Source organism: Desmodus rotundus, chromosome 13 (genome assembly GCF_022682495.2).
Source record: "Desmodus rotundus isolate HL8 chromosome 13, HLdesRot8A.1, whole genome shotgun sequence".
NCBI classification, from domain to species: Eukaryota; Metazoa; Chordata; class Mammalia; order Chiroptera; family Phyllostomidae; genus Desmodus; species Desmodus rotundus.
In genome coordinates, this window is record NC_071399.1 from 8,404,591 (window position 1) to 8,432,187 (window position 27,597).

Here is a 27,597-nt window from a genome sequence, read left to right on the forward strand (position 1 = left end):
TAGGCCTGGCCACTTCCTTCCTCCCAGGCATTATTTTCAGTAGCAGAGACAGGAGCCCTTGCACCTGCTGTCGCCGTGGCTGAGGAAGGAAACCTCCACAAAACCCTCGTTTGCCTGCACAGCGGGGCCAGCGATGCCCAAGCTGAGGCACAGGGTGCTCTCGGGTCCCAGACGGCCGGTCAGGGCCCAGAGGCCGGGCAGGGCACCATCCTACCCACCAACTTTTTGTGTGGGCACAACCCAGGGCTCCCCTCTCCAGGGGCAGGCGGCTGGTCGAGTTCCTAAGGGGCTCAACCAAGGGTCCCACCCCCCACTCTTTTGACACTGGTGTGACGATCCCAGGGGGAGGGGAGGAGACCCTGGGCTGACTGCCTACTATGGAGCCAACCTCGGTCCACAGGTTGGGAAGGAAAAGTGGCTGAGACACAGCCCTGAGAAGCTCACAGTCCTGTGGACTGTGACACCCTGGGGGAGGGGTCTACCACAGCCTGGGAACAGGTGGAGCGTGCTGGCTCCCAGCCCTCAGCTGACAGGGCCCTCAGATTCAGATCCCACTGGCTCTGGTCACCTGGCCCTGGGTGTGGCACCAGATGGAATTTCAGGATGAGGTAGCTGGACACCACCAGGTAAAGTCCAGTTTCTGCCTCCATTCTCCTTCCAAACCCAAACTGGTACCGAGACACTGGATAGCTTTCCTGGTACGCCAGGGGCGCATCTCAGCCACCTGTCTGCCAGCCTCTTCCCAGCATGCCTTTTGTCTTTCTTCAGCAGAAATTTGGCAGAATGGTGGAGTTCTTATTTTCACCTTTTATCTGGGTCTGTTTGTCTGTAGCTAGAATAACAGGCTTTTAAGCCCAAATGAATGCCACGTTCAAAGAATGGCCTCAAGCAAATGGAATGTCTCAAGTTCCATCTCTCTAGCTTAGAGCGGGAGGCCATTTGGGGCTTAATATCTTTTTCATTCACTTGCAAAATACTTACAAAAGCACACGCCAAATCACCCATCTTCCTCGCTCCTAACATTTTCATCTAAGTAGCAGTTACTTGATCGTTTAGTACACTTTAGCTTTGGGGAAAAAAAACAGATTCTATTTGTGGGTTTTTAATTTCCACTGGATCTGTGTTGCGTGTATTTCTTATGCATGCCTACTTCTCCTTCTCTCTAAATACATTTAGATAGACTAAACACCTCCTTTGGCAGCGACTTCACCAAAACATGAAAAACGTGTTACAGCTGAACATGGATTTGTTTAGAGACTTGCAAATGGTGTGCTGGAAGCCTGTGCCGGGTTCTCTCAACCTTGCACTGAGACGCAAGTTCCTGTCCCTGGGGTCACAGTTCACAGCTGTGCCGTGTTCCTCATTATCACTGAGGGACCTCGGTGCTGGCTGCAGAGAACAAGACTGCTGTCCCCATGGCTGTCACACTGCACTGGCTACTTAAAACGCACACACATGCACACAGCCAAGCCCATCATAAAGGCATGTCAGCTCGCCCAGATGCCAGCCCAAGGAGGCCTGTGTCCCTGGGACATCCTGTAACCGACAACAAGGTCGGAGGCGTGAGGCTGTGACATGCCCCGCTGGTTTCGCTGCCTCCTGCTGACCCTCAGCATCGCACCGTCTACCGACCGAGCTGGCTTTCCTACTCTACTGGCGAGGAACCGTTAGACACAAAACAGCCTTTCTGGGGAGTAATTTCATTGCAATTCTGTTTTTCATGGCCCGATTAGCTGTGGAGGATCATAGGTACTTCGATCGCGAATTTCCAAATCCTGAATTTTCCTTCACCCGGCAAGGTTCTGGGAGTCCGGTTCCAACCATGGAGGAGGAGGGAGCAGGCGGGGGGTGCTGGGGACCAGCAGGGCTGCTGAACAGGGCAGGAAGTGAGCGGGGTGCTCTTTCTGCGCTTGGGGCAGGGAACTGGGGCCACCCTTAACCCTCTGATGGCCTGGCCTGGGGACTCAGGGCCTTCTGTTACTGTTTCTCTGAATTTATTTAAAACAGGGTGACTAAAGAAAATGACGCAGATGCCAGTCACAAGGAACTGGGAGAAGAGGGCTTAACTACGAGCGCGGTGCGGAAGAGGCCAGAGTGCCTCTTTCCTCCAGGTGACTCCTCCTTTGACTAAGAAAGGGAGGGTTTCCTGTGACATGGAGGGAAACACAGGGTCGGCAACACTCCTCTCGGGACCGGTCCGCCAGCAACATGTGGCGCTTCAACGCCAACACAGCCAGCGGTCAGATGCTCGTTAATTTTTGCTCAGGGCTGGCTAATTTTATGAGCACCAATTATCTCTGCAGCCACACAGTGTGAGGCGCATAAAACCGGCCCTTTGCCTTTGACCGAAGGAAGCTTTTCAAATGTTAACCTGACACTCTCCTCCACAACCCCCAGGTCCAGGTCAGCAGCAGCAGCTAAGTCTCAGTTCCCCGATTTCAGACCTCATGAGAGCGCGAGAGGTGACTCAGTGGGGCTCCCCCAAGGTCAGGGATACACCCTAAAGTACCACACGGGTGGGGGTGTCTGGGGTCCTCGAATCCACGCTTCTCACTCGAAAAGACACGCCCTTAAGTTCTGAGACCTCTAAGGCCCCAGGTTCTAGAAGGAAGATGGGCTTAAGAGTCAGGCCCCACCAGACATTGCTTGCTCTTGAAGACGTCTTGTCCATGGGCCCGGCCTGGGACATAAATCCAGAATTTTAGTCACAGTATTAGCCTCTGATGAGAGGAGGAGCAGCACAGAGCCAGATGGCACATGCTCACGGCAGAGTGGAACGGCGGAGTGGAAAGAAGACTCGCCCCATTGCCACACCCAACTTGGGCTTCACTGATGCCCTTGCCTCTTACTACCCGTGCGACCTGGAGTGAGGGCACTTGCATTTTCAGCCTCCGTCTCCTCCACGGGAAATGGAGATAAACCCCTACCCTGTACGCGACCTTGACGACTGCAGAAGGTAACTCCTACAGAACATTCAGCACAGCGCCTCACAGCAGGGCCCTCCGGGCTGTGTTGTGCTGGAGAAGGGAAAACTGTTTGGTCCCCAAGAAGAAATGGTGCTTTATTGGTCCCGCCCCATGGCTGTGCTCTGAAGTAGACCCAGACAAAGCAGGGGTGATGCCCATTGAAAATTTAACTATATATCATATTCATTTATTATCAATCCACAGGATAATCTGATTGCTACATGAGCTCATAAAAGCTTTTTCACCTTTACAAAATTAAAAAAAAATGTGCCACAAGGATGTAATAACAACTGCTGATAAACAAGAAAAGGAATCTTAAAATTATAAATTTGCTGTAGAAAAGATAAAAAACAATTATATTTTCTTTAGAATTTTCACCTTGAATAAAATATTTCCCTGTATAAAAAATAAAAAAGCTTGCTCTGGTTAGAATTAGAGTATTTTTTTTTTTTTGTCTTCAAATCTGAGAATTTGCATAAGGTCTCCATGATAGTTTCCTTTGTACCGCGTGGCATTCAAGCATAGCAGATGAGAAAGATTTTTCTCTCTTTTTTTAAAGCAGTTTTAACATGGGGCATCTGTGGAGAAGTTCATTTTCTCCTCCTCCCCCCCAGGGATGTGGAACGCAGCCACTGAGAGAGGAAAAGAAGGAAAGGAACTGGGAGGGTTGAATGGGAGGCACGGGGAAGGGCAGGGAAGGGGTGCCGAATGTGCTGGGAAGGAGGGCAAGGTCACGAGAAGGTCTATCTGTAAGTGCTTTAAGATAAGGTGCAGAAGCCGACCGCAAATGTCGCTAGTACTGCCCTATGTACATATTCACAAGAATAAAAAATTCCAGCTAGTTCACATTTTCTCTTCCACTCGGAGGCATCCACTCCACCATGCTGGCCTTGACCGCAGGCAATGCAGCACCTCACTGCCCGTGTGGGTGTTGGTCCTGTGACGTCCTTGAACTTGAGGGAGCAGCCCTGGGAGATCCAGCAGGCTCTTAGAGATACGTGTCTACCACTGGGCTGGAGTCCTGAGTTAAAACGAAGCTCCAGTACTGGAGTTGGACACAGCAATCCGTGTTCTACCATCGAGGCTTTTTCCTTTAGATTTGTCTGAAACAGGTGTCAGAGAGAAAAATAAAATACAAACAACAACAAAACAAAGCCGAGAAAACCCCAACAACCACCAGGGGAAGTCAAAGGCTTAACAGCTCTTGACTCGGGCCTGGGCAATATCGGACGTTTTCTTGATGACGCTGGCCCGAGCCTCCCGGTCTGGCCGACTGCTGCTGGGCGCGGGGGCGACAGAGGATGTGAGCGGATGGTCTGGGTAAGGGGGCCAGGAGCTGCTGAAAGGCATAGGATAGTTCTCTTCTTTGATGGTGACCTGGAGATCCGGCTTGTTGGAGGTCACGAAGGTCGCCATGCTGGGCAACAGGTAGGTGCTTCGCGTCCCCATGTTGCTGAGGTACTGTTTGCCTTCAATGTTCCTCTTCCGCCAGGGTGGTCGTCCCTTTCAAAGGAAATAATGGAAATATGTATTTCCTTGGCCTTCTAGGGAATGGCTTCAAAAAAAAAAAAAGGACCACTGTTCCCACGTGTTAGTGTTTAGCTGGACTTCTTAAGGGTTGTGGAAGGAAAAGAAGCTTGGCAACTCGACAACCCTCAGCTGAGGCCCCCATCCAGCTAGCCACCCCCCAAGTGGTGGTTTCTCCTCCCTGTTTACCAGCTCCCGCTTGCTACTGCCCGGACATGCGGCCCAGACTGTTCCATGAAGGCAGGAGAACAGGCAGCCACTTGGCTTCTGGCTGCCCTCTGTCTGGGCTGCCCAGCCTGATCATCAGGCAGGTCTTAGGCCTCCATGGTCGGTCTGTCATGGAGACTTGGTTCCTTGGGGGTGGCCCCATCGGACCTTTGAGTCAACTTGCATTTTCAGAGGGAGGGAAGTGAGAAACTCAGTACTGAACAGTGAGTGCCCCTTGGCTGCTTTCATATGGGTGCCGCGCCACAGCCAGCCTCAAGGGCGGCATCATTCAGAGAAGGAGCTGGTTTCCTGACCTTGAAGAAGCAGGGTCGGAATGTATGTGAGTTTCTACACCTAGTTCTGTCTTTTCAGGATTCCTGGACTGTACTTGAAAGTATTTAGTACACTGGGAAACCACTAATTCAAACAACCATTAGCGTGTCTCTCTGTCTGTCTCTCCCCCTCTCTCTGACACAGACACAAAGCAGGCTTTAGCGGGAATGCTCTCCATCCCCATTACAGCCATTTCCTGCCATTGTGTGAGCCCAGTGGGCACGGGAAGCAGGTAACTCCCAATCAAGACTGAACACACACCTGGCCTCTGGGCCGGGAGCACAGGGGCCCAGGGCCCAGGTGCACAGGGGGCTACCGATGCACAGTGAGCACTTTCTGACGACTGCTGCTGCCCACTGCTGTGGTCACCTGGACCTCCTGGCTGCGCGGGAACGCGGCTGCTGGCAGCGGTAGGAAGCGCAGCACTCCTGGCCTGATCCGGTGGCCTCTTCCTGCCATCACAGCCTCCCTTCCCAATGGGAGGGGATGGCTCGCCCCTTTCCTCCCGTGTGGTTCCCAAAGCTTAATCTTACACTTCAAACTCTGCAAGTATGGTAAAAAGTTATGTTCTGTATACTTAACCACACACACAAAAAAAATCCAAGAGTCCCCCTCCTGAGCAAAAGAAAAGACCCTTCAGTAGCAGCGAGGACCCCGCGCACTGTCAGGAGGCATGGCGGCCGGCGTGCTTACCTCGGCGCTCTCTTCGTCACTGGGCACACTATCGGTAGTTTCGCTTTCTGTGCACAGAGAGAAAAACACAGGGCCATCATTCCTGCCACGCGAACGATTTCGAGGCTCGGGCAGTGTTAAAACGGCATCGGCACTTCTTTTTTCCCAAGAGGAATGGGTGACTAAACTCATAATCACCGCCCCCCTTTGTAAGGGCAAACTCATGTGCTTGGGGGATGCTAGAGTGAATGGGGGTGCTCTAACTGGCCCTAAAGAGAAAGGCTGCAGAGTTGGGGGGCGGCTCACTCTCCACCAGGCAGGATGGGGTGACTGTCACTGGGGTGCCAACAGCTTCCGGCTCGCCATGCCCTCTGCTCACACCTGCCTCCACGCCAAGCCTGACCCTCATCAGCTCTCACAACACCCCCACGGGTCCACTCTTCTGGTGCAAGTTCACCAAGTGTCAACTCGGAGTCTCCCTGCATCACCCCGACCTGGCACAGACCCCTCCTGTACCTCGCACCCCTCTGGTGCGTATGTCCTGGATTTACAAGTTGCGTCTTCCGCCCAGTTACTGTGGGTGGACAGATTCTGGAGTGGCCGCCACGATCCTTAGCCCGGTGATGACTTTCCTGTGGGATTCCCTCCTTGGGAGGGTGACTGGGACCCGTGACCTGCTTTAACCCAACAGGACACAGCAGCAAAGGGGACGGGGTGTGTGTGATTATGGAACATGAGGCTGAACCCTGTGTCTTGCGGAGGTTCTTTCAGGGGGAGGTTCGTAGGATGAAGAACGAAGGGCTGCTTCCCGCCCACAGACAGCAGGGAACGGAGGCCCTCGATGGGACAACTGTCAGGAACCCACACGCTCTGAGCTTGGGCGTCGATCCCCGCCCCTGCCCTTCGATCCTCAGTGGGACTACAGGTCCAAGCTCAGCCAGGTCTGCCCTCCTGAGCCTCAGAAATGGCAGGATAAGGAAAGCATGTTGTTTGAAGCCACAGACACTGGATTCTGTTGGCATCCTGATTCAGCCGGCCAGCCGTGAGCCACGGGGCAAGTCACCTCCCTTCCCGGAGCTGCGGTCTCTCCATTTGCCAAATGGCAGGGCCACACCTCCCAAAGAGGGCTACGTGCTGACCGAGTGAGAGGCATGAGGCAGGCCTGGACAGGCCCTGGCAGGAGGCACACACTCCGTAAAGGTTGCTGTGCCTTTGAACTCTGCCTCGGTCAACACCGGATTTGCACATGGTAGATTAACAGAGTCAAAGTCAATACCAGTGATTACAAATCGCCTGTACATAGAACACAAGATTTTGCTTTTAAGTTGTTCAAAGTTCACAGCTTTGAGAAATCAAAGTACCAAGGGTAGAACTTCTGAAACACAGAGACCCTTAGAGACCCCTGAGGCCGGGCCATTCCTTTCACAGAGGAGGCCCGAAGAGCAACGTCCCAGTGCACAGGCACAGAGCGCAGAGCACAGGCTGGGCCACGCTGGGGACGCGCAGGCATGGCTGGCCTCACCGGGATTTGGCATCGGGAAGCGGCGCTGTCATCCTCCCATTGAGGACCTGGCCTCCAGTCTCACGGCTTGCAGGTGGCACAGCTGGCACAGCCCCGGCTCAGACCCATTCCTCTGGCCCCCCCAGAGCACTGAGTGCAGACCAGGCCCTCTGTGAGCTGAAGGCAGGAGAGCACAGGGACAGACTGAGCCACCTTCGTTCCCTAACAAAGAAAGTGAGCACGCAGGCCACACCGGCTGCACCCTGGAGCCTTTCTGCAGGTTTCTCTGCCATTGTTCTCCGGTGACCTCCTGGGCATGAGTGATGGCTGATGGGTCCATGAGCAAAGAGAGGATGACCTGTCCTCTCCTCAGACTGAGCAGGCATCCCCGAAGCTTCCCTGATTGTGAGCCACAGACCTTTGGCCACTAATAGCCCTCAGTATCATGCCCACTGCTCCGGCGTCTGACAAAATTTCAAGATCCCCTTCCCATTTCTATGCTTAGCTTTCTCTGTGCTCTGCAGAAGCCAAGGTTTCTCTTCCTTTCCTGTTTGTCTAGGCCCCTCCCCTTCTAATTACCCTCCGTAAATACTTTTCCCCTTCAAATAAAAACAAAACAGATGCCAACAGGCATGCTTTGGGGACCGGAAATGCGCAGAAATGAGCAGTTGACACCGAGGTTCTGGAACTCCACCACAGCCCAAGGCAGCGTTGCGGGAGGGGCGGACGGCAGAGCCTGGGTGAGGCCCCCGGGTCACACCTTGCACAGACCACGCAGCCGGTCAGAGTGCTAACTGCCTTGGAGCAGCCAGTTCTCAACTCCAGGGACACGGCTGGAGACACACACAGACACATGTGTTCTGAACTCATGTTCCAGCTGACACAAATGTTGGCTGACAGCATCGTTTCTAAATGAGGGCTGATGCTTCTGGAGCGGTTATGAAGGCTCTCCATACCGGAAAACTGAGCTTTCCAGTGTTGTTGTGGAAGAGGATGACTTGGGCTGCCTTCAGCCTAAGAGCAGGAGCTTCAAGCATGAAGCTCCAGCCTAAGGACCCAAGACCCTTCTCTCCGGAACGCCGGTGGTTCCCCTGAAGCTCTGGTGCACAGTGCTTTGTGGGGGTGCTCAGGCCTGTTTTCCTGGTTTTACTTTACCATTATTGCCACTTTCAATAGCAACATGAGTTATTTCATTTTTCCTTTCGATTACTTCAGATCTGGTTTTTTATTTACTTTGAATACAATGGAATAAAAAACAATTGGGAGGTGCTTCCCAGCATGGTCTGAATAATTTCTGAGAGTAATAACAGGTATACGAGTCATTCGTTTCATCTTTCTGGCCTCAGTTTCCCTGAACGCAACTGGGAAGGGGGAGGTTCAGGTTAGGTGCTCTCGAAGATTCCTCTTCCAGATCTGCAGTTCTGGGGTGACGCTTGTCTTCCGTCCACACTCCGCTCCAGGCCAGTCTTTCCTGCCAAACCATCTCAGGAACATCGCGGGGCAGGGGGACAGTTTTCCAGCAAAGCCTCTCTGCCCTCTGACGTCCTGGTACGTTTTCTGGAAGGCTCGTGTTCAACAAGTTTTATTCAGGTTGACAGGACTTCTTTTGCGCAATCATTGGCTTAGTTACTTTCACGTGAAGGCTCAAGAAAAGGTTCAAATCAGAGTCATCTTCATCTCAGAGAACCTGTATGTCTGCCTCACCCCACAGAAGGCACCGGGCTCCCCAGGGACCCAGATCTGTATGCTGGTTGTCGGCCAGGAGGCAGTCTCTGTTCTCTGGGCCGCACGCGGTGAACCCTCTGTGCCACACTGCCTTCCCCAGCCAGCCCCCATCGTCTCGCCAGCCTTCTCCAACAGGCTCTTGTGAAACTTTTACGAAACTATCACCAACCTAATGAAATCCTGGTGTCGCACATCAGGCAAGAGGCCCTGTTATGGTAGACCTCTAAAACCAAAGTGACTCTCCTCTAGTTTCCCGGGGCTGGGCTCTGGGACATCCCTCCCCGGGATGAAAGCTTTACGAATCCAACTAGAATTTGGTGCTGCCTTAACACACCCAATGCAAGTACTTCCACCCAAAGAAACTGTCTCTTTGCTTGCTCACCATCTATTTGGACCAGAGAGAAGACAGACTTGCAAAACTGAATGTGGTTTTGTAATCCTGTTGGGATTTTATTTCAGTGATCAGTAGGGGAAAAAATAGCTAACAGCAGCCTCCAAATACCAGTTTCCTAAACAAATGAATGGAAGTGGTTAGAGAAGGTTGAAATTCAGTGGCCAAAAACAACAACAACAACAAAAAACCCGTCATGGAAAACGGGCAGAGAGCCAATCCCACTGGGGAACATGGAGGTAGAAAGGGGACCGACAACCAAAAAACCCTGCCCTTCCTAGCAGCGTGCTCTGAAATTCCTGCCTAAGTAGACGTACACTCGACATCGCCAGTTCCTTTATGAGAAAAGGAACAGTGATGAAACATTTTGGCTCCAGCCCATAAGCCGCCCTCCAAAGGGCTCCGGAGAATTCAACGAAAACAACAGAAAGAACTCAAGGCCGGGCTCCCACAAAACCCCGCTGCCTGGCGGCCTGGCACTGAAGTCCTTCTTTTCAAACTTATGCAAATGCCTGAAAGGCTAATGGAACTTCCATCTCTCTCTGCGTGAGTCAGCTGTTCTTGGGATTCTTCTGCTAAAGCAAAACGCCACTGCTGGCAGAAGAGCCGGAAGAGGTCGTTCCAGAAGCCCTGAGGAGACTTCAGAAAAGTCTCACTCAACACATGCACGGAAAAGCCCATCCTAAAGCTCCAGCCTGTCAAGAAGACCACGTGGGGAGTAACAGTGCGGCATGATATAGCAGCCACGCAGCGATGTCAGTAGAAGCAGAGAAGCCTTGTGGTCAAGCTTCAATGATCTCTACTTGTAGCAACGAGGCAGGAACCATCTGCTGGGCCTCATTCAGGGGGCTCTCTGAGATCACGGGGCGTGGGGGGTGGACATGTTCTGATGGCAGAGCCTATATGGCCGGCCGGCCAGGGTGGCATTGGGGCGGTAGAGCTAAGAGTGGGCCTTTGGCCTAAGCTCCACGTGGGTGCCAACGGTGCTGCCCTGTCGTCCACCCCTGGACACACTGCTTTGGCCACATGGGCCCTGGAATCCTGATTTCAAAGAGGGAACGACGATGGTACCCAGGCCGGCAGGATTATTCTTATGATGATGACGTCGATGGCTTCCAAGAAGCAGCACGGTCCCAGGGCAGAAGAAACACACAGCGAGGGACTCCCACGTAGGGGTCCAAACAGGCTCGAAGCCCAAATAACCGATGACGAGCTTGTCCTGCTCAACAGATTATAAGCCTCCTGTGGCCAAGGCCACTCTCACAGGGCTTTAGTGTTCCCAGCAGAGGAAAGCGAAGGCCCCGAGCACTTGTGCTGGGTGAAGTAAGCCAGCCGCAGAGGTCACATACTGTGTGCTTGCAAGCAGACGACGTATCTAAAGCAGCCAAACTCACAGAAAGTAGCAGGGTGGCTGCCAGGTGCTGGGGGGGCGGCGGGTGGAGGGAGAGCTGGTGGCCAGTGTTCTGGAGACTGACGGCGGTGACAGTTGTGCAACGTGAGTGCACTTAAGGCCAGCGAAGGAGCAAAGCTGGAGTATTTCACGTTATGTGTATTTTGCCACCATTTTTAAAAAGTTAAAGAAGAAATTTGGGTTTGGGGGATTTAGTGACTGGTAAGTCACAAACCACCCATCACTGGGGTGGCTCCCTAACTGAGGCACACTCGGTCTGGCGGCCCACAGAAGGGGCACTGGGAAGAATTCCCGAACCGTGTGTTGGGGCTGACTGTCGCTGCTGGTGCTGGGGCCTGTGCTTTGTGTTTCTAACATCTGCAAGCAACAACGCTGCCTCGGGACTTGCATTTCCTAGTTACAGTCGAGTCCCCCCAGATCAAACAGAGAGCACCGGGTACTAGAGGGCGTGATGTTGGTGGGGAGAAGGGGCCATCACTGTGTTCTGTAAGGAAGGGAAAACACGCGGGTGGGGGTCCAGGCCTGTGACTGTCTGGGCCAATCCCTGCACTGCCTTGGACGTCCCCTGGGGACCCAGAAATGGGCTCAGCTGCCTGGCCCAATTAGAAGCTGTACTGAATTGAAAGAGAAGGGGAACAGATGTGGGAGTCACCAGGAATCCCGGTGGAATGGGATGAGCCATGGGGTCTGAAGGGTTAGTTCAAGTCCTGACCCAAACACTTCCTGGCCATGTGACCTGGAACAAGTCCCTTCACTTCCAAAAATCAGAGAACTGGAAGAAATGTTCCCTAAGGTCCTATCAGCTTGGCCCAACTCAGATTCCATGCCAAACACCCTTCCAAATTTCTGAGAATGTGTACAAATATAGCAGACTCAGGTGAACTACTTCTCCAAAGGAATATTATTATTTGTTAGTGATGCATGAAAATGTTATGGGTCATCAAGTAAAAAAAATGCTGGGACTATGTCCTCTGAGAAGAATGGTGTCCAAGTCATGCTGGTCGAGAAAATTAAAGCAAGAACAACTCCCAGGAGAGAGGAGAGGCCCTTTGCTGTGCAGGGACACGGGCGGCCCTGGACTAAAGGACAGCCCCCCGCCCCCACTCGCTCCTTGCTCAGCCCCGGAGCTGCCCCGGCCCCCGTACCTGCATAGGAAGACACGGGGGAAATCTGCAGAGGGTACAGCTCACTCATGCTGACTGGCTGCTCATCACTCTCGGTGGTCACCTCCACCACTTGGCAAATATCTGGTGGATTAGTGACAATCTCTTGATCCTCAATGGTGCTGTCCAGAGGTGACGGTCCTACAACTTCAAAGAAAAGGAAGCCATCATACACAATGTCTCCTGATTTCACAATTCTAAAACACACTCTCAAGCCAGAAAACCTTCCCTCCCAAAAAGCCAAAGAGCCAGGAGACCAATTCTCGGTCACCACGTGCCATCTGCCATGAAACCGAAGAACAAGCCTTAGCTTTGGGTTAATGTCTCCCGAAAAGCAGCTTGCCAAAGACCTGGCTCCCCAGGACTATTTCCAGCAGGCCTGCCAATGGTGCTTACACGTGACAGTGTCCCAGACTTAACCCAGGCACGGTCAAGGCTGTAGGACCACAGGCAGCATCCAGACCTAGCCCCAGGGCCAGACAGACAGTGCTTTGACCCTGACTCATTCCTGTTCTCTGCTCTCATTCCGAGCACAGCTGTGTGCTGCTGTGCTCTGGGTCCTGGGCTTCAGAGAGACATTATTGTGTCCTAGTAGAAAGGGAGAACCACCCCAACCACCCACGGTGTCATTCCTAGCTGTGGGGTGCCCCGTTCATACTTCCAGCCCGCTTCCTACTTCGCAGGCCACGTGACCACTGGATGAACTATCAGAACAAGAGAACACAATAACTTCCCAGTTCTAACACACAGTAGTAGCGGTGACTCCCGAGAACGCCAACAAGATGAATTCTGACCTCCTGGTTCTGAATTCTGCCTCCTTGTTTTACATCAAACTTTGATATGTGAGATTATACAGTCACAAGCAGTTGTAAGAAACAATAGAGAGAGATCTCGCGTGCCTTTGACCCAAGGTGCCTCCAACGGTGACAGCGTGCAGAACCACAGGACAACATGCGCACACTGACAGCACTCTCTGCCTCTTGTTCGGCGGTCCTCCGTTTCACCTGCGTTTCCTTCTTGTGTGCGGTTCCATGTGTGCACTTAGTCCTATGCAATCTTGTCACGTATGTAGTTTCACATGCCTGCCACCATGCTCATCATCACAAGCATCCCCCATGTTACTCTTTTGTCACCAGACCCGCCTTCCCTCAGCCCCTCCCCTTGCCTCTAATCCCTGACATCCCCGAATCTGTTTCTCATTTCTGTAATTTTTGTCATTTCAAGAATGTGTCACTCACTGACTCACACGGTCACCCTCTGAGATTGGCCTTTCTCACTCAGCACCATTCCCTAGAGATCTACTCATGCCAGTCGTGGGTGTCAGTAGCTGGTCCCTTTCCATTGCTGAATAATATTCCACAGCCAGGATGTTCCCACAGTCTAGTCACACCCCCTGCCCCCCGAAGGACTTCTGGGTCATTTCCATTCTTTGGTGATTACAAATAGGGCTGCTGTGAACATTTGTGCACAGGGTTTGTATAAACATAAGTTTCCATTTCTCTGGGATAAATGCCCAAGGGTGCAGTCGCTGGACCATAGGGCAGTTACAGGCTTAGTTTTACAAGAAACTGCCAAACTGTTGTGCGGAGTGGCGGCACCATTTCACGCTCGCACCGGCGGGTGGGGTAATCTCTCTGACGCACGTCCTCTCCAGCCTCCGTGTCGTCACCCTGTTTTCCATTTTAGCCGTGGTGATGGACAGGTGCGGAGTAAGAGCTCATCGCGGCTTTCATGTCAATGCCCCGCCCTCCTGTGAAAGAGAGCTGACCTCATACTTCAGTTGGTGCTGAACCAGATGGATACACCGGGGAACTGGCGCCGATAACCACACGGGCATGCCATCGCTCTCCCGCGGGCCACAGTGTTTTGCCGTCCTAATCAATGTTTTACTCGTGCTTCATGTGTGAGGGGTTTGAATATCTTCTGCCATGAAACTGACAGGGGAAACCATGGTTATCCTGTTACAAATACAGAAACGCAGGCACAGAGAAGTAGAACGATGCATCCAGTGTCACACAGCTAGGGTTATGTGCAGTGTGCGTCGTCCCTGACCTTTTCTTGGCCATCTGCAAAATGTTCAGGTCAGGCAGGACGGCGGCCACAGGCCAGCCTTCCAGAGAAGCCAGCCTTCAGGGGCCAGTTCCCGTCTCCACTGCTCCGAGTGTTTTAACTGCTCGTGTAGTTCTGTTTATAAACGGGTTCCTGTTTTGATCGCTTTGGGTAGGGGGTGGGGGTGGGGTGAAATGACAGCCTGAGGTAGGAGAACACTACCTGATTTCTACTCAGGGAAGGTTTGGGAAGGAGTGAGAACTCCTGGGTTCTCTAGCAAAGATAGGAAAGGCACACAGAGGCTGGGGGAGGAGAGCTGGGAATGGGATGAAAGAGCCCTCAGAGCCACAGCACGAAGTGGAAGGGGAAGTGGGAGCTGCCCAGGTCTTCCTGGAGGGGAGAGAAAGGAAGAGAAGGCAGGCAGGCTAAGTCTGGCAGGCAGCCTCCAGACTCCTACCCTGTCCTTTGGACCATTTCAGCAGGAGAACATCAGTTACGCAGTTCGCTAGACACAGACTAGCCCGGCGTGGCCCGCTCTCGCGTTTCTTCTGCCTCTTCTCCCAAATAGAAACAGCAGGAAAATGAGATTTCCCAAGTGCTAAGGAGCTGTTGGTGGGTAGAGACGGAAGCCTAACAGGGTGTGAGAATGTGTGTGTGTGTGTGTGTGCGCGTGTGTGTGTTTGAGGAGGGGGTGCATATAAGCCATACCCAGTCTCAGGCAATTAAAGGCTTGCATAGATTTGATTTAGGCCACAGCCACGCTAACTTCCAATACTGCAAAGTTCATTTCTCTTTTGCACTGTCATTCCAAATAGAAACAGCAAGCTAGCTAGGAATATAAACAATGTAGCAGTTCAAGCATCTTTCTAATTTTATCCCTTTGTCCTGACCAAGAATTCTCCCCCTCACTGTTTTTTCCCCACAATGCCCAACTCTGTGATGCAAGAAGCCAAGATTCACTGAGCACCTACTTTGTGCAAGACATTGCTGTCAAGTACTGGGAGGGGCAGAGGAAGACTGATGCGGTCTAGGCTCTGGTGCCGAAGCAGCCCCGGAGTAAGCTGAGCACAGCAGTGAGGGGAAAGAGAAGGGGGAGGTGAGGGGGGCGGGGGGGAGGCCCCGTGATGCAAGTTGAGGAAGTGGAATTTTTTTCCAGTTTGAGGAATCAAAGGCGTCTATGAGGCCTTGGGGAGGGGAGGGCGGGCAGGAGAGCAACAGGCAGTCCTCACAATGCCTCTGTTTTTTTGGAGCCTTTTCCTGACCACCCCAGAACAGCCCGCCCTCTCTTTCCTGCGTGCCTCTCACTCACTGTCCCCACTGTTCAGCCAAAACTACAATGTGACAGGACCTTGTGACATGCCTTGACTTTCTGCCTCGCACCGCAAGTTAATTCCACATATCCTCACTGAAGTTTTTATCTGGGTGTCCTCTCTGACCCAAATAGGTCCCCCGAGAGAGTGGAGGACCCGCACGAGGACTTTCTGTGCCCGGAGGTGGCAGAGGCTCCTGCCGAGCCCCAGACAGCAGCACCACAGACCCCTGCTGAATAAACAAAGAAAAAAACCAACGGCCTGGGGGTCACTGACCTCGGCCACAGCCCTGGCCGCTCACAAACACCGCATGTGACAACGCACGTTTTGTAGAAAACTTCAAGACATCTAGCCAGTGGGTTTTTTCAGACCGAGATGAAGTGAAGAAAACATGGTCAGCCATAGTTCCAGAAGCTGTGGGTAGGGGGAGGACATTCTTCAGGCGGTGAGAAGGACCCACGTCCCGACTTGGTGGTGCTTACACAACGTGATCCAGCTGTCAAAGTTCACAGTACTGCACGCCTAAGAGGGCCTCATCTTATACCTTGTTTCACTTAACAGATGTGCCTTACGACCAAAGTAGATAAGCCCCTCTATTCAGCTTTCAAAATTAAGTTTATCGGGATACGGTTGGCTAAAAGCTTCCTATAAATTTCAGGCGTACACCTGCATAACACCGCACCTGACCCATCTGTCGTGTGCTCCCCACTGGAAGCCCAGTCTCCTTCCCTCACCGTATATTTCACCCCCTTTACTCTCTCCTTCTGGATGCTGGTGACCGGGATGCAGAAGTTAAGTCTTTGTTGTCCAGGCTACAATCCGGATCCCCAGTTAACATCATTATGTCATCTCTACAGCCAACCGCCCCTCAGAGTGTGTTGCTTTATGCCCCGGGAAGGGGCGGCTGCCTCTCGCCACCTGAACACGGCTGTGAGCACTTTAGAAACTTCCCCCACGCAGAGTCGCAAGCCCTAGAGAGAAACAGGGAAACCCCAAAATCTGAGATGCTCTCCAACCGTGCACAGTCCCTAGTCCATTTCTGTCTCTGTCTCCGTGGCAACTCATTTCCCTGGACCCCCAATCTCTGCCCCAAGTGACCACACATTAAGTAACGTGACTCATGACAACTGAAACGTAACCAGAACGGCAAACTTTTTGGCAATCTACTCCAGCAAATAAGGTTAGAAGTGGCACCCAGCTGGTGCTCGCGTATCCTGACTGATAAATTATAACAACAACAAAACCTAACATTTTTGCCTCCCCCCTGACTCCCTAAGGACCCCACGCCGCACAGTGAAGGCTCAGCCCTTGTCCTCATTTCAGACATGAGGACAGACATCAGGGAGAGTGAGGTAACTGATTCAAGGCCAGACAGTCAGTTAAGTGGCAGAACCAGGATTCAAGTTCTTCCCCTGACCCCAAAGCCCAACTCTAGTACCTCACAACACGGTTCCCCTAACAGGGAGTTACTTAGTTCAAACTGAGCGACTCTCGGTCTTCTAAGCCCATCGCAGGATAAAAACACTCGATTCTCACCTCAGCGAGACTCTGGGATAATAACCAATAGTGGAATTGCTTTTCAACAGTTCTCTATGGGGTGCCAAGGAAGTCCCCAAAGGTTAGAGGAGCTAGAAACCCACCAAGCTTCTCCAGCTTATTAAAGTCAGCACATGAGGAAAAAATGCAACTTTATCTGGACCTAGTTGCTGAGAATTACAACAATATTATTCATGGCTGGTTACTGGTGAACTGGTCTGATTCCTTAAAAGGTCATTCTGACTTTATTAACAATTGTTGACTTAACGTAGGGCTCCACTGGAGAAAGCGTTGCCCCCGTGCCTCAGGGAAAGCTTGTATTTTTTCTAAAGATTTTATTTGTTCATTTCTAGAGAGAGGGGAAAGGAGGGAGAGAAATATCGATGAATCGGATGTGTGAGAGAAACATCAATATGTGGTTGCCTTGCGCGCACCCCCAACTAGGGGCCTGGCCCGAAACCCAGGCATGTGCCCTGACTAGGAATCAAACCAGCAACCTTTTGGTTCACAGGCTGGCACTCAACCCCCCGAGCCACACAAGCCAGGGCAGAAAGCTCAGTAAAAGCAGAGACTTTTAGAAGCAATAAGGTCTGTGAAGGTCTGTAAAGGGTCCTCACTTACGGCTGAAAGAAGCTGAAACCCAGAGAGGTCGGGAAAACTGTCAAAGTCACAGGCAGCTGCAGGGTCAAGAATAAAGCTTACTAGGGGGCCTATGACATCAGGCCAACCCCACAGTACCATAGAGAGAAATTTCTTGTTGGCCCGATCTGCAAGTTTGAGATTTGAAACTGCTGCCATCAGCCCTGACGGCACAGCACAGAGGAGGCTACTTTTCTGACTCAAATGTCTGTTAATATATTGTGATGACGTCATAGTCACAATCATAATATTACCTTACCCCCTTAAAACCACAGAGAGGTTTTTCCATTACTCACATGCGATCCTCATAACCACCCCATGAGGGAGGCAGGGTCAGAACTGTCATTTCTGTTTTATAAACGAGGAAACCAAGTCTTGGCGAGGTGAAGGGGGCTGCCCAAGGTCACGCGGTGAATAACAACTGCAGAGCTAGGTCTAGAAGCCAAGTGTTTTTAACTTCTAATCTAGTGTACTTTAAATAATAATAAATAATAATAATAATAATAATAATAAAGCACGGCCTCAGTTTGGTCTAGCAGCCCAAGAGCAATGGCGGGAGAGGCAGGGTCTGTGGGCTGCTCATTTCCGAGAAGGGGACGGTGTTCTGGCAGGGCAGACTGTCCCCCACAGCCACGGGCTGGCGCAGGTGCCGGGAGAATGGTGGGGGGTGGGGAGAGGCACAGGGCCGAGGACACGGCCTGTCCTCGAGAAAACAACATCACACACGGGGGAGCAAATAAGGTGTCCCAGCAAAACTCAGTGGAGTTCATGGCTGTGTCTCCAGGGTCAGCGGTCTGGGAGCAGAAACGCAGCTAAGACTTCTCAGACCCACAGATCTACGCTTCCTATGCTGTGTCCACAGAGCCTTAGCAGCCGCCCCCAACAACAGAACACACAGCCAGCCCTGCTTTCTCTCCGCAAGGGCCCATGGCCATCAGACTGCTCAGAATCATTCCGGTTCAAAAACAAGCATGAAGGCAGTGGGTAGAAGGAGCCCAGTCATCAGGATCTTGGGGCCAGGAGGGAGACTCCGGGTCTTTGTCCCGGGGGCGACGGGGACAGGGTGAGACGGGCTCTTTCTTGAAACCACTCTGCGTGGAGAATGAATGGGGAGGGGACAGAATGAAAGCAGAGCTCAGGCGAGGGCAGAGGTGACTGGGAGCAGTGTCAGAAATAGAAAGAAGGGGACAGATTTGAGAAATACGCTGCGGGAAGACAGGATTTCATAGTTAATTATCAGTGAGGGGGGTGGCACGGGAGAGGGGGAAGGAGAAAATATACGCAGTCTCATAAAAAGATGGCCAGTTTCTTGGGTAAATAAAAACTTCTTAAGGTTGAAAACATGATGGCCAGAGTCCACTGCCCGGTGCGCTGGCCGTGCACGGTGCCTGGGAGCGCGTCCCACACAGCCTCAGCTCTGTGACCAGACTTTCCGAGGTCCAGTCCACAGGAGAAAAATAAGGGGTCTTATCGGTTCTGAGTCTGGGTATACTGCGATATCTTGGTTCACACTCACATGGGGTTTCGTGCTGTTCTGAGTTTTCTAGGGGTCCCGGCAAGCTTGGGTGACTTGCCTGTGGCCCCCAGTCCTGAGGGGTGAGCAGCTCGGCACCCACCCCCGCCCGGCCAAGAGAAGGCATGGGGCACAGCCTGCAGAGAACCAGCATGGGAGACCCCCTGTGCGCTGCTGCCTCTTAAGAGCTGGTTCCTCCCATCTAAAGATCCACCCCCTTGAAGCCACTACTGATACTGTAGGTGGAGTTTTTCATATGTTAAGCACCGGGAAAAATGGCAAAAACAACAGGGAACAAAGGAGCGGGAAGAGATAAAGATAGAGGTCCCCAGCTAGCATCACCTTTGGCTACCCTCATGTCACTATGAATTCTGGGGCGGAGGCCTGAGCGGCCCCACGGGGGGTCTCTACAGTGTGAGTCAGTTCTCTGGCGACTTCACTCCTCCCTGTGGACACCTGAGTACCTAAGCTTGCCTAAAACAGCTACTCAAGGTATACTTTAAAGTTACTCAATTTGGAAACAACTACCAAAAGAAAAAAAAAAGAACATCCTGTAAGGTGTATTTTGGGCAGCCAAAATGAAGACAAAACCCAAATCACACTATTTCCTAATTTCTGTGTGCCTAGTCACTTCGGGCTGCTGATTTACCTCTGAGTACAATCAACAGCCTGCCTTGTTCCACAGCAACCTTCGCTTTATGGAAGGGTGGGGTTACCTTTTATCAAGAAACACAATGGGTTGTAAAGCCCTGCCCGAGAGTCAGCCCGCCCGCCTGCCCGCCACACCTGCACACTCGCACGCTGGCCTGGAGTCCACCCCGACCCAGCTCAGCAAAAGCTCAGCCAGCCCGGGCACGGTGCCAGCGGGGCACAGCCAGAACCATTCGACATGTTGCTGGCTTCTTCCGCTTCCGAAAACAGAAGTTGCCACTCACACAAAGCAATACCATGCTAAAGAAAAGTACAAATAAAAATAAGGCATTTTCCCCCTCCCCTCCGAGGGAACACGGGGACAGGTCTCTGGGAGAGCTAAACTGTGCATAATACCCTCCCTGCAGGAGACAGGACAGGGAAGGGCGTGTCTGACACACCGAGACCGCACACTCCTCTTCGGTGGGCACAGCGAGCCCCCGTGAGAGAACAGTCAGCTGTTACGGCCAGACGGCAAGGCCGGGATGCAGCCTGCTGGCACCTGCGTGTGTCTGCTCGCCCTGATCTGTGGGAAGAGTGCACTAGTCAGGGTAGGCACCCTTCCCACTTTGCACACTTACTGGATTCGCTTGCGAAACAGCCACGCTGTCCGGAATGAATGGTGCTGGGAGTCTGGTCTACACTGGACTGAGTTAATGATTTTCCATCTACTGCCCTCGCTAAGAGCCTACAGACGTGGTGAAGAAATACCTTATAACCACCCGTGTCCGCTCCTGCTCTAACCTCCTAACATCTGCGCATAAAAGCAGAACGGGAGCGCCTTGGAGCTTTCCCCTTGGTGCCTAAATACAAGACTGAAATGGACTCTGAGTTTAGAAACAAATAAACTGAAAGCGGGGAGTGGTGTCATTTAAAAATGTTTAAGGAGACTCAGATACCACAGTGGTCTTGGAGTCAGAATCCCTGTCGTCAAACCCCAGGACAGGGGTGGCTCATTAATGGTCCTGGGAGGGTGTGGACAACAGCTCTGTGGAGGTTTATAACCTGAGGTAGTGCTGCCGTGGGCAATGACCACAAATCCCCCATCCTTCTAAACACTCGTACGGCGCCACTTCATTCGTAATTTTGAACCTTCCTAACAGCCACCAACTAGAAAGCAAAAGATATTCAAACTCATTTTACTGCCATCCACTATTGTTTTATTATTCAGCCAAGGAAGAGAGTCACTTAATCCAACATGTGATTCCTAACCTAACCTGCATTCATCTTGGCCCCAGAAGTAAGGACTCACTAAATGAGCACCCAGCTCATGTGGCTCCCATCACAGCAGGGACAAAGGACACTCGCCCTAAGAAGTGACACACTGAGACTCAACCAAAATAAATAGCCCAGTGCTGCCTCCACGCGAGGGTGGGGAAGCAGCTTGGGGTCTCAGACCAAAGGGTTCAGGAGGGAAGACAGCTGGGCTTCTGGTCAGGCAAGATGCCTTCCTCCGGAAGGGAGTGACCAGAATGCTGGATCTTGATGACCTCTCCCAGCTCAAAACAAACCGGCCCCATGCAAAAGTGCCCCCTGTGACATGAGCACCAGGGGAAGGCCAGGCCGGGCCTGCCCTGAGGTTCAGCCTGCTCTCTGCCTTCTCTTTGCATTCTGCCAGACTCCTCTGTGCTGGAGGGACCCCCAGATACATGGTTACATTTCCAAAGCTCCAACCCAAGGGGAGCAAGAGTGACTGACGTCTGCAGGGTCACGGCCTCCGGGCTGCACCCAACTGAGAGGCAGAAATGGAGGCGCCCAGGCGGGAGGCTTGCTCTTGTAGCTCCACTGATCTCTCTAGTTCTTACCAGCAACACACTGTTTACAACGTGGAGCAAGTTTGATGGGCCCAAAGGTACCCACGGGCAACGCCCCATGGTGGATTCTGGGGCTGGGCTGGGCCTCCGCTGTTGCACAGGGTCCCCGCCCACCACTCACGGCAGCATCTCAATGGGACTTGATCGAGATAAGAGTGCACACTGGTCACCCTCCTGCCTAAACGCTTCCAAGTGGTGTTTACACTGTTTGTCTGTCCAACATTTGTACACTATACTGTTACATTTGACCGAATTAACAATGACTCTTTTTGGAAAACACCTTCCAGCATTTTGGAAATAAAACCCCACCTCCTCCCTCCGGCCTGCAAAGGCCCCCTTGCCCTACCCGCCGCCCCCCCCCCCCCAAGGGGAACCACATGCGGCCACTGTGAGGAGTCACACTGCCTTCCTTCTGGTCCTCCACGCCAGCCCCATGCCGCCCCCCTCACCCACCCGGCTTCAGGGGAAACACTGCTCCCTGGAGAAGCCTAAATCCAGTCCCTGGTTCTTTCTTGTCTCCATTCTTTTTCTGGGCAGCCGTAGTTACCTGTGGCTTTGTTTACTGTCTCCCCTGTGACATTGGGAACCGGGATACCGGCTCCCCAACCTAGTTCCTGCTCACAGTCCCGAGTCTGGCACAGCGAGGGCGCTCTAGTCTTTGTGCGACCGGAGTGTGCCCTCTGGCAACAAGTCTCTGTGCCTCAGCTTCTCCCTCTGGAGAGGAGCACCACCAGGGCGGCGGATCTGCCAGGAGCAGGTGCTCAGGTACAGTCTCCCCACGCCTTGTTCCCAAGTTAAAAAAACAGCTTCCTCCACGTGAGCCATCGTTGAAAGATTGAGAGGTGCTAATCATTAGCCACTGGGGAAATAAAACCATTTGGTCTCCTTGGACTCTCCGTCACCCTCGGCCTATTTTCTTGAGGCTGAACCAGTGGGTTTCCTTTATCTGATCCTCAAAGACCTTTATTTTTCAACCCTGAAATCTGGGGGCCGGAACGCACAGTTTGAGATGGTTCCAAGACCCCCTCCCACTGAGTATGTTGTTTTAAATCATGTTTTACAAATCGTGGACCCCAGAGGGCTGCTCATGTGTATAGAAAATGAGATGTCAAAACGGTTTACCTATGATGTTCACCGTACTATCCACTTCATTTTTTATAGCTGAAGTCAGGACCGCATACTCGGGAGAAAGATCACTTACTCCATTACTAAGCCCCAAAGATGACTCAACTGGTTCTTGCTAGGAAGAAGAAAAGAAAAAAGAATTGAGAACACTTCCTTTTCCCTCCCTTTCCTCAGCTTAAACGCTACCCTCTGTCTACTTTCTTTAAGGCTAGGATCACTCCCTGATTTGCGCAGCGTTCCTGCTTCAAGGACGTGTTACCAGCGCATCCGCCTGCCTTTCTGACACGGTTATACCCGCACACAGCAGTCCAGGTTTGGCAGAGCTGCGTGACTGTCTAGGTCAGGGGTGTCAAACTCATTTTCCCTGGGGGCCACATCAGCCTCCTGGCTGTCTTCAAAGGGCTGAATGTAACTTCAACTCCTTAACAGGTAAGGAGTAGTTACATTTATACAGTCCTAAAATTATTTCGGCCCTTTGAAGGCAACCGTGAGACTGATGTGGCCCCCGTGTGAGAATGAGTTTGACACCCCTGGTCTGTGTCAAGTCCCATGTGCCTAGATTCCAAGTCGTCCTTCTGGAAGGGAGGGAGTGCTCCAAAGGGTCGACTCCTGGCTTTCTCTCGAAGGGGGGAGCCCTGCCACCTCTTTCACAATTATTTCTGAGGAAGAGCTCTCCCTGCATTTCTCAGGAAAGTTGTCTCAACCATTGGCCCAAGGACAGGAACCCAGAGGACGCTGTGGATGAATTCTTCCCAGATATGGTTCGCCCTGGACTCTGGCCACTCGAGCACCCTGCCCTGGGTAGGCCGCTGATAACACAGGCCGGACTCCCAGCCCAAGTCTCCCTCCCCTGATGGGAGTCCAGTTGAGCAACCCACACCCCCGGCTTCACAGAGACACCTCCTAAGGACCTGAAGGTCCCACGCAGCTCAAGAGGCTGCACGTACATACGAACGAAACAATGAGGCAGATTTCCTGTTCCTTACACAGTCCTCAGTTCTGCTTTGTTCGTGCACAGCCCTCCTGTCTCGGAGACCAGCCCTGAGGCACACAGTGACTTCCAACATTTTGAGAAACTGCCCTTGTGTCTATGACAGCGATCGAGCCAGACAAAAAAAGAGCCACACAGGACAACTCCTTTGGGAAACCAAAATGGAGAGGAGGGTGGAGGAGCAGAAAGAACACAGACAAGAGCGTACATAGCACCATGTGAGGCTGGTATGACTGTGCTTTGAAAGCTCCCAAGTGTTGAACTGCTCTAAGGCCTGTGGGGCATTTTAATCGATTCATTTATGTGCTACTTGGAATCAGCGATGAATCCCCCACCCACAGTGACTTAGGGAAGTCACACAGGGAAGGAGGGGAAAGGTCCGCCTCCTTCATAATCCCACCTGGCAAGTTCCTACCACAATAGCTGTAACTTCAAAGGCGTCACTTCACTGTAACAGCTCAGTTCTCAAAATGGACAAAAGAAATCACACACTGTATGGTTGACCAGATGTACCAAAGGGCGAACATAAGGAAGGGTCCAGGACAGCCTCACTGGGCAGAATTGTTCCCCCTTTCTCCTGCAGCCTCTCACAGCTTCCCCTCTTGAACAAATTCCAAATGAGAAGTCTGTCCTTTCCGGGAAATACTCACTTGCTGGTGACTTGAGTCACCATCTTTTCTCTTCCTTCAGAGCCCAACTTCTGAACAAGTATCTGCTTTCCCTACCTTCGCCTCGGCACCCTGGTTAGAGACTGGGGTCTTGCTGCCTCTCTGCTTGAGGATTCAAGCATTTGGCTCCCTGCGGCCCGGGTGGGTGCAGGGAAAGACAGGCCTGGCTTTGCAGTCACACGGACCTGGGCTCAAAAGCCTGGTTCCTCCACCTCTTGCTAGCTCAGGACTTTACTTAACCGCTGTCAGCCTCTCCTAGGGCCTGCAGGGCAGCTGTCAACTGAGGAAAACACCAGGACCGATGTCATAAAGATGAGATATGAAGACTAAATGAGATAAACACGCACCTGGCACTCAGTTAAAAAAATGCTCGCTATTATCTACCGCCACCAATAAAACTGTGCCTGCCCCAATTCACTGCCCTTTCCCCAAGGCCCTTTCCCACAGTGCCAGGCTCTGACGCCGGCAGGAAGACCTGCACACTGCCTCCTGATGAGATGGACACCTGACGCTGCCGCGGGTCCCCACCTTTCCGATGGCACCGTCCTTCTCACTGGTTTCCTCGATGGCTGTGCCCTTTGCATGTCCCTTCCCCAATCACACCCCATGTTTCTGTCACTTCTGTTTCCTCAATTCCCTCAAAAGCAACTACAGAACATGTGAAGGAATTATAGAAAGAACTGCTCATTTCTATGGATTTGCTTTATTATTTTTTACTCACTCAGCTTCTAGGTGTCTCATAAAAGTAACGAGCCAGTCAGACGTGCATATACTTAAAAACCTAAATTATTCTGATTTCTCAATGGAAGACCTCTCAGTGTTTCACAGGACCTACAGTTTAATTAGTGGCAAGTGATAATTGATCACCTTACACTTGAGAAAACTGATTCATAAATGAAATTAATTTTCCAAGGTCACACTCCTTTTAGCCTGAAGAGACGCTGGAACTGAACTCAGTCTTTGATCGTGAAACACGGTCCGATTCCAGGAGCTTTCCGTCCTAACGAGCCCTGCGTCCCGCACTAGTTCCAGCAGGGACTGGGACAGACTGCTACCAGCACCGCTCACTCGTCTGTCCCTCCCCTGAGCCCTGCCCTGCGTCTGTAATCGGACAGCACAGTCTACCGGTGGAGACTGAGCGTGACTCTCCTCCTCCCACCCCCACTTTAAAAACAGCCTGTCCACTTCAGCCCCCAGTGCTGCCAGTTCATTGGTACAACCACTCTGGAAGGACAACGTAGTAAGCTGTACAGTGAGCTGGACCCGGTCCCCCCCAACAGGTCTCCATCCTGGGTGCAAAACAGCAGGGATTTTCACAGTACCCAGTCAGAAGTTGTGAAATGACTGGAAGAGGAATATCTAAACCCAAATTCTCTCTATTTCTCTGCATTTAAAGCAAGGAACCCAAAATAAAAAACAGCCTGTGCAGTTCCCTATGGAACATGAGTTCAGAGGTCCCGCAGGTCATGAATGGCCTTTGTCCACAGTGCCCCCTGGTCCTCTACACGCCCACTCTGCCCTGTCCCCGCTTGACGCGCCGTAACTGGGCCTGGTTCACCCTGAACCGGCCTCCTCTTCCTGTTCCCTTTCTTACTTTAGATACAGGCTCTTCTCTAAATCAAGTTGTCCTGGTTTCCAACCCTCTCGGCTCGCCCCAAAGAAAACCAAAAGGAAAAGATGGCACTTGGGTTCAGAGTCCTCCCTGGTGCGTTAACTCTGCCAAACACTTATGCCCGACAACCTTTCTTTCTCATTATAAAACCCGAGGTTTGATCTACGGTTTAAGGGATTTTCGAAGACGGCAAACCAGCACCAGAGAGAGTCCAGGGCCAGGCCGCCTTTCCCACCCTCTGAAATAGTACCCCTTGGCTGGTCTCAAAGCCATACATGCTCGGGTCACCAGACAGCAGGCTCCGAGCCCACTCTGTCTCATCCCTGTGCCACCACCCCTTGTCTAGACGTCCCCTCCCTGAAGCCAGATATGATGGCCGTCAGCCCATTTCCCACCCCAACCCAACCCCCACCCCGAGTACCCTAGTTCCCCTCTGCAAAGCCAGGCTCCTTGAAGCCACAATTAAGAGCATTTCTAGGGCTCTCACCAACAAAAATTTCAAGCTAACAGCTGGGCTTCATAAAAGGAGTCCGGGGGAGGCACATTGCGCCCACGGAGGCCACAAGACCACTGGGAACAGAAGCTCTAGTAAAACATGCTGAAGCCTCCTGCCTCGTCCTAGAAACCCCTTCCTCCTCCCCTTCTTTCCTGGGAACTGGATCATCTTCATTCTCATCATCCCCACTCTCACAGCAACTTCCCCTCTGACCTTTCCTCTTGGCTCACTTTTCTCCCCACCTTCTCCCTGATCTCTGTCTTCATCGCAAACGGCATCTCTGTTGGAGAGGGCACCCGTTCGCAAGGCCTCTGACAACATCCTTGATTACAAGACCGTATACCTGTCCGCTGGTCAGACCTCTGTTTTAGAGGCTCTCTGGCGTTTCGAACTCAATACGTTCCAAGTTAAACTCACCTTTCTCCATGAAACATGTGCCATTCCCAACAAGCCCCTCTGTGAGGGCTGAAAACTCAGGGCCTCCCATTGACCCACTCCTGACCTCATCCTCTGCATCCCCTTCCCAGCCCACCTGCCACCCTCCTCATCTAAGCTCCTGAACTCGGTCTCTCCTGCCCCGTTCCTTCCTAGCTCCATGAGAAACACCAGCCTCAAATACCCATCCCATCATGCTCCACATCTTCCCCAAGGAGCTTAGCTGTGCCTCGTTTCACAAAACCGCCCACAGGTTATTCAGCCAACCAGTTTTCACACTATGCTTTAAGCAGTCTCCTTCTGATGAAGACCTAAAAACTGAAGACCTCTTGCAACCAAGGAAGGGACCACTCTAGATGCCCTGACAGGTGGTCATCTGGCTTATCTTGGGACAGGGACAAGGAGCTACTGTTTTTTAATCCACCCACAGTCACTGTTGGAACCAGCTGCTCTATTAGAAAGTTCTGTTAAGCCAGTATCTGCTTTCTGTACCTTCTACCCAGAGGTCTGCACTCAGGGCTGTCACTGGCCAGGCCTGTCCTGACCCAGGGACTTGGGCAGTCCTCCTGGATGCTATTTTCCACCATAATACCAATTCCTTGATCTGAAAACTCTTTGTAATTTCAAAGCATTCATCTTTCATCTGCAAATAATCCTCGGAGGCAGGGAGTATTAATTTCTGATCCTCCCTACCTATGTGGCTTTGCTTCCCCTTGTTCCCTCTCCCCAACTCCTGCTGTGACAAAGACAGTTTCCTGACTCATCCACTGAAGACCAAACAGCAACCTGAAGCTCCAGGCCCTGCGCAGGATGCTCCTGGGTG

General features: G+C 52.1%; 1 protein-coding gene across 5 annotated transcripts in view; it reads right to left on the reverse strand.

The window, feature by feature from the left end:
* Nucleotides 1–3,124: 3,124 nt before the first annotated feature.
* IRF2 (interferon regulatory factor 2) overlaps nt 3,125–27,597 on the reverse strand; it is a 72,964-nt gene continuing 48,491 nt past the window's right edge. For all 5 annotated transcript variants that reach the window (XM_045197085.2, XM_024562843.4, XM_053916397.1 and 2 more), the window contains 4 exons: nt 22,570–22,687; nt 11,879–12,043; nt 5,727–5,773; nt 3,125–4,469 (listed from right to left, as the gene is read on the reverse strand). In XM_045197085.2, coding sequence (XP_045053020.1) covers nt 4,161–4,469; nt 5,727–5,773; nt 11,879–12,043; nt 22,570–22,687 — 639 coding nt within the window. In that variant the 3' untranslated portion in view covers nt 3,125–4,160. The remainder of the gene's footprint in view (nt 4,470–5,726; nt 5,774–11,878; nt 12,044–22,569; nt 22,688–27,597) is intronic.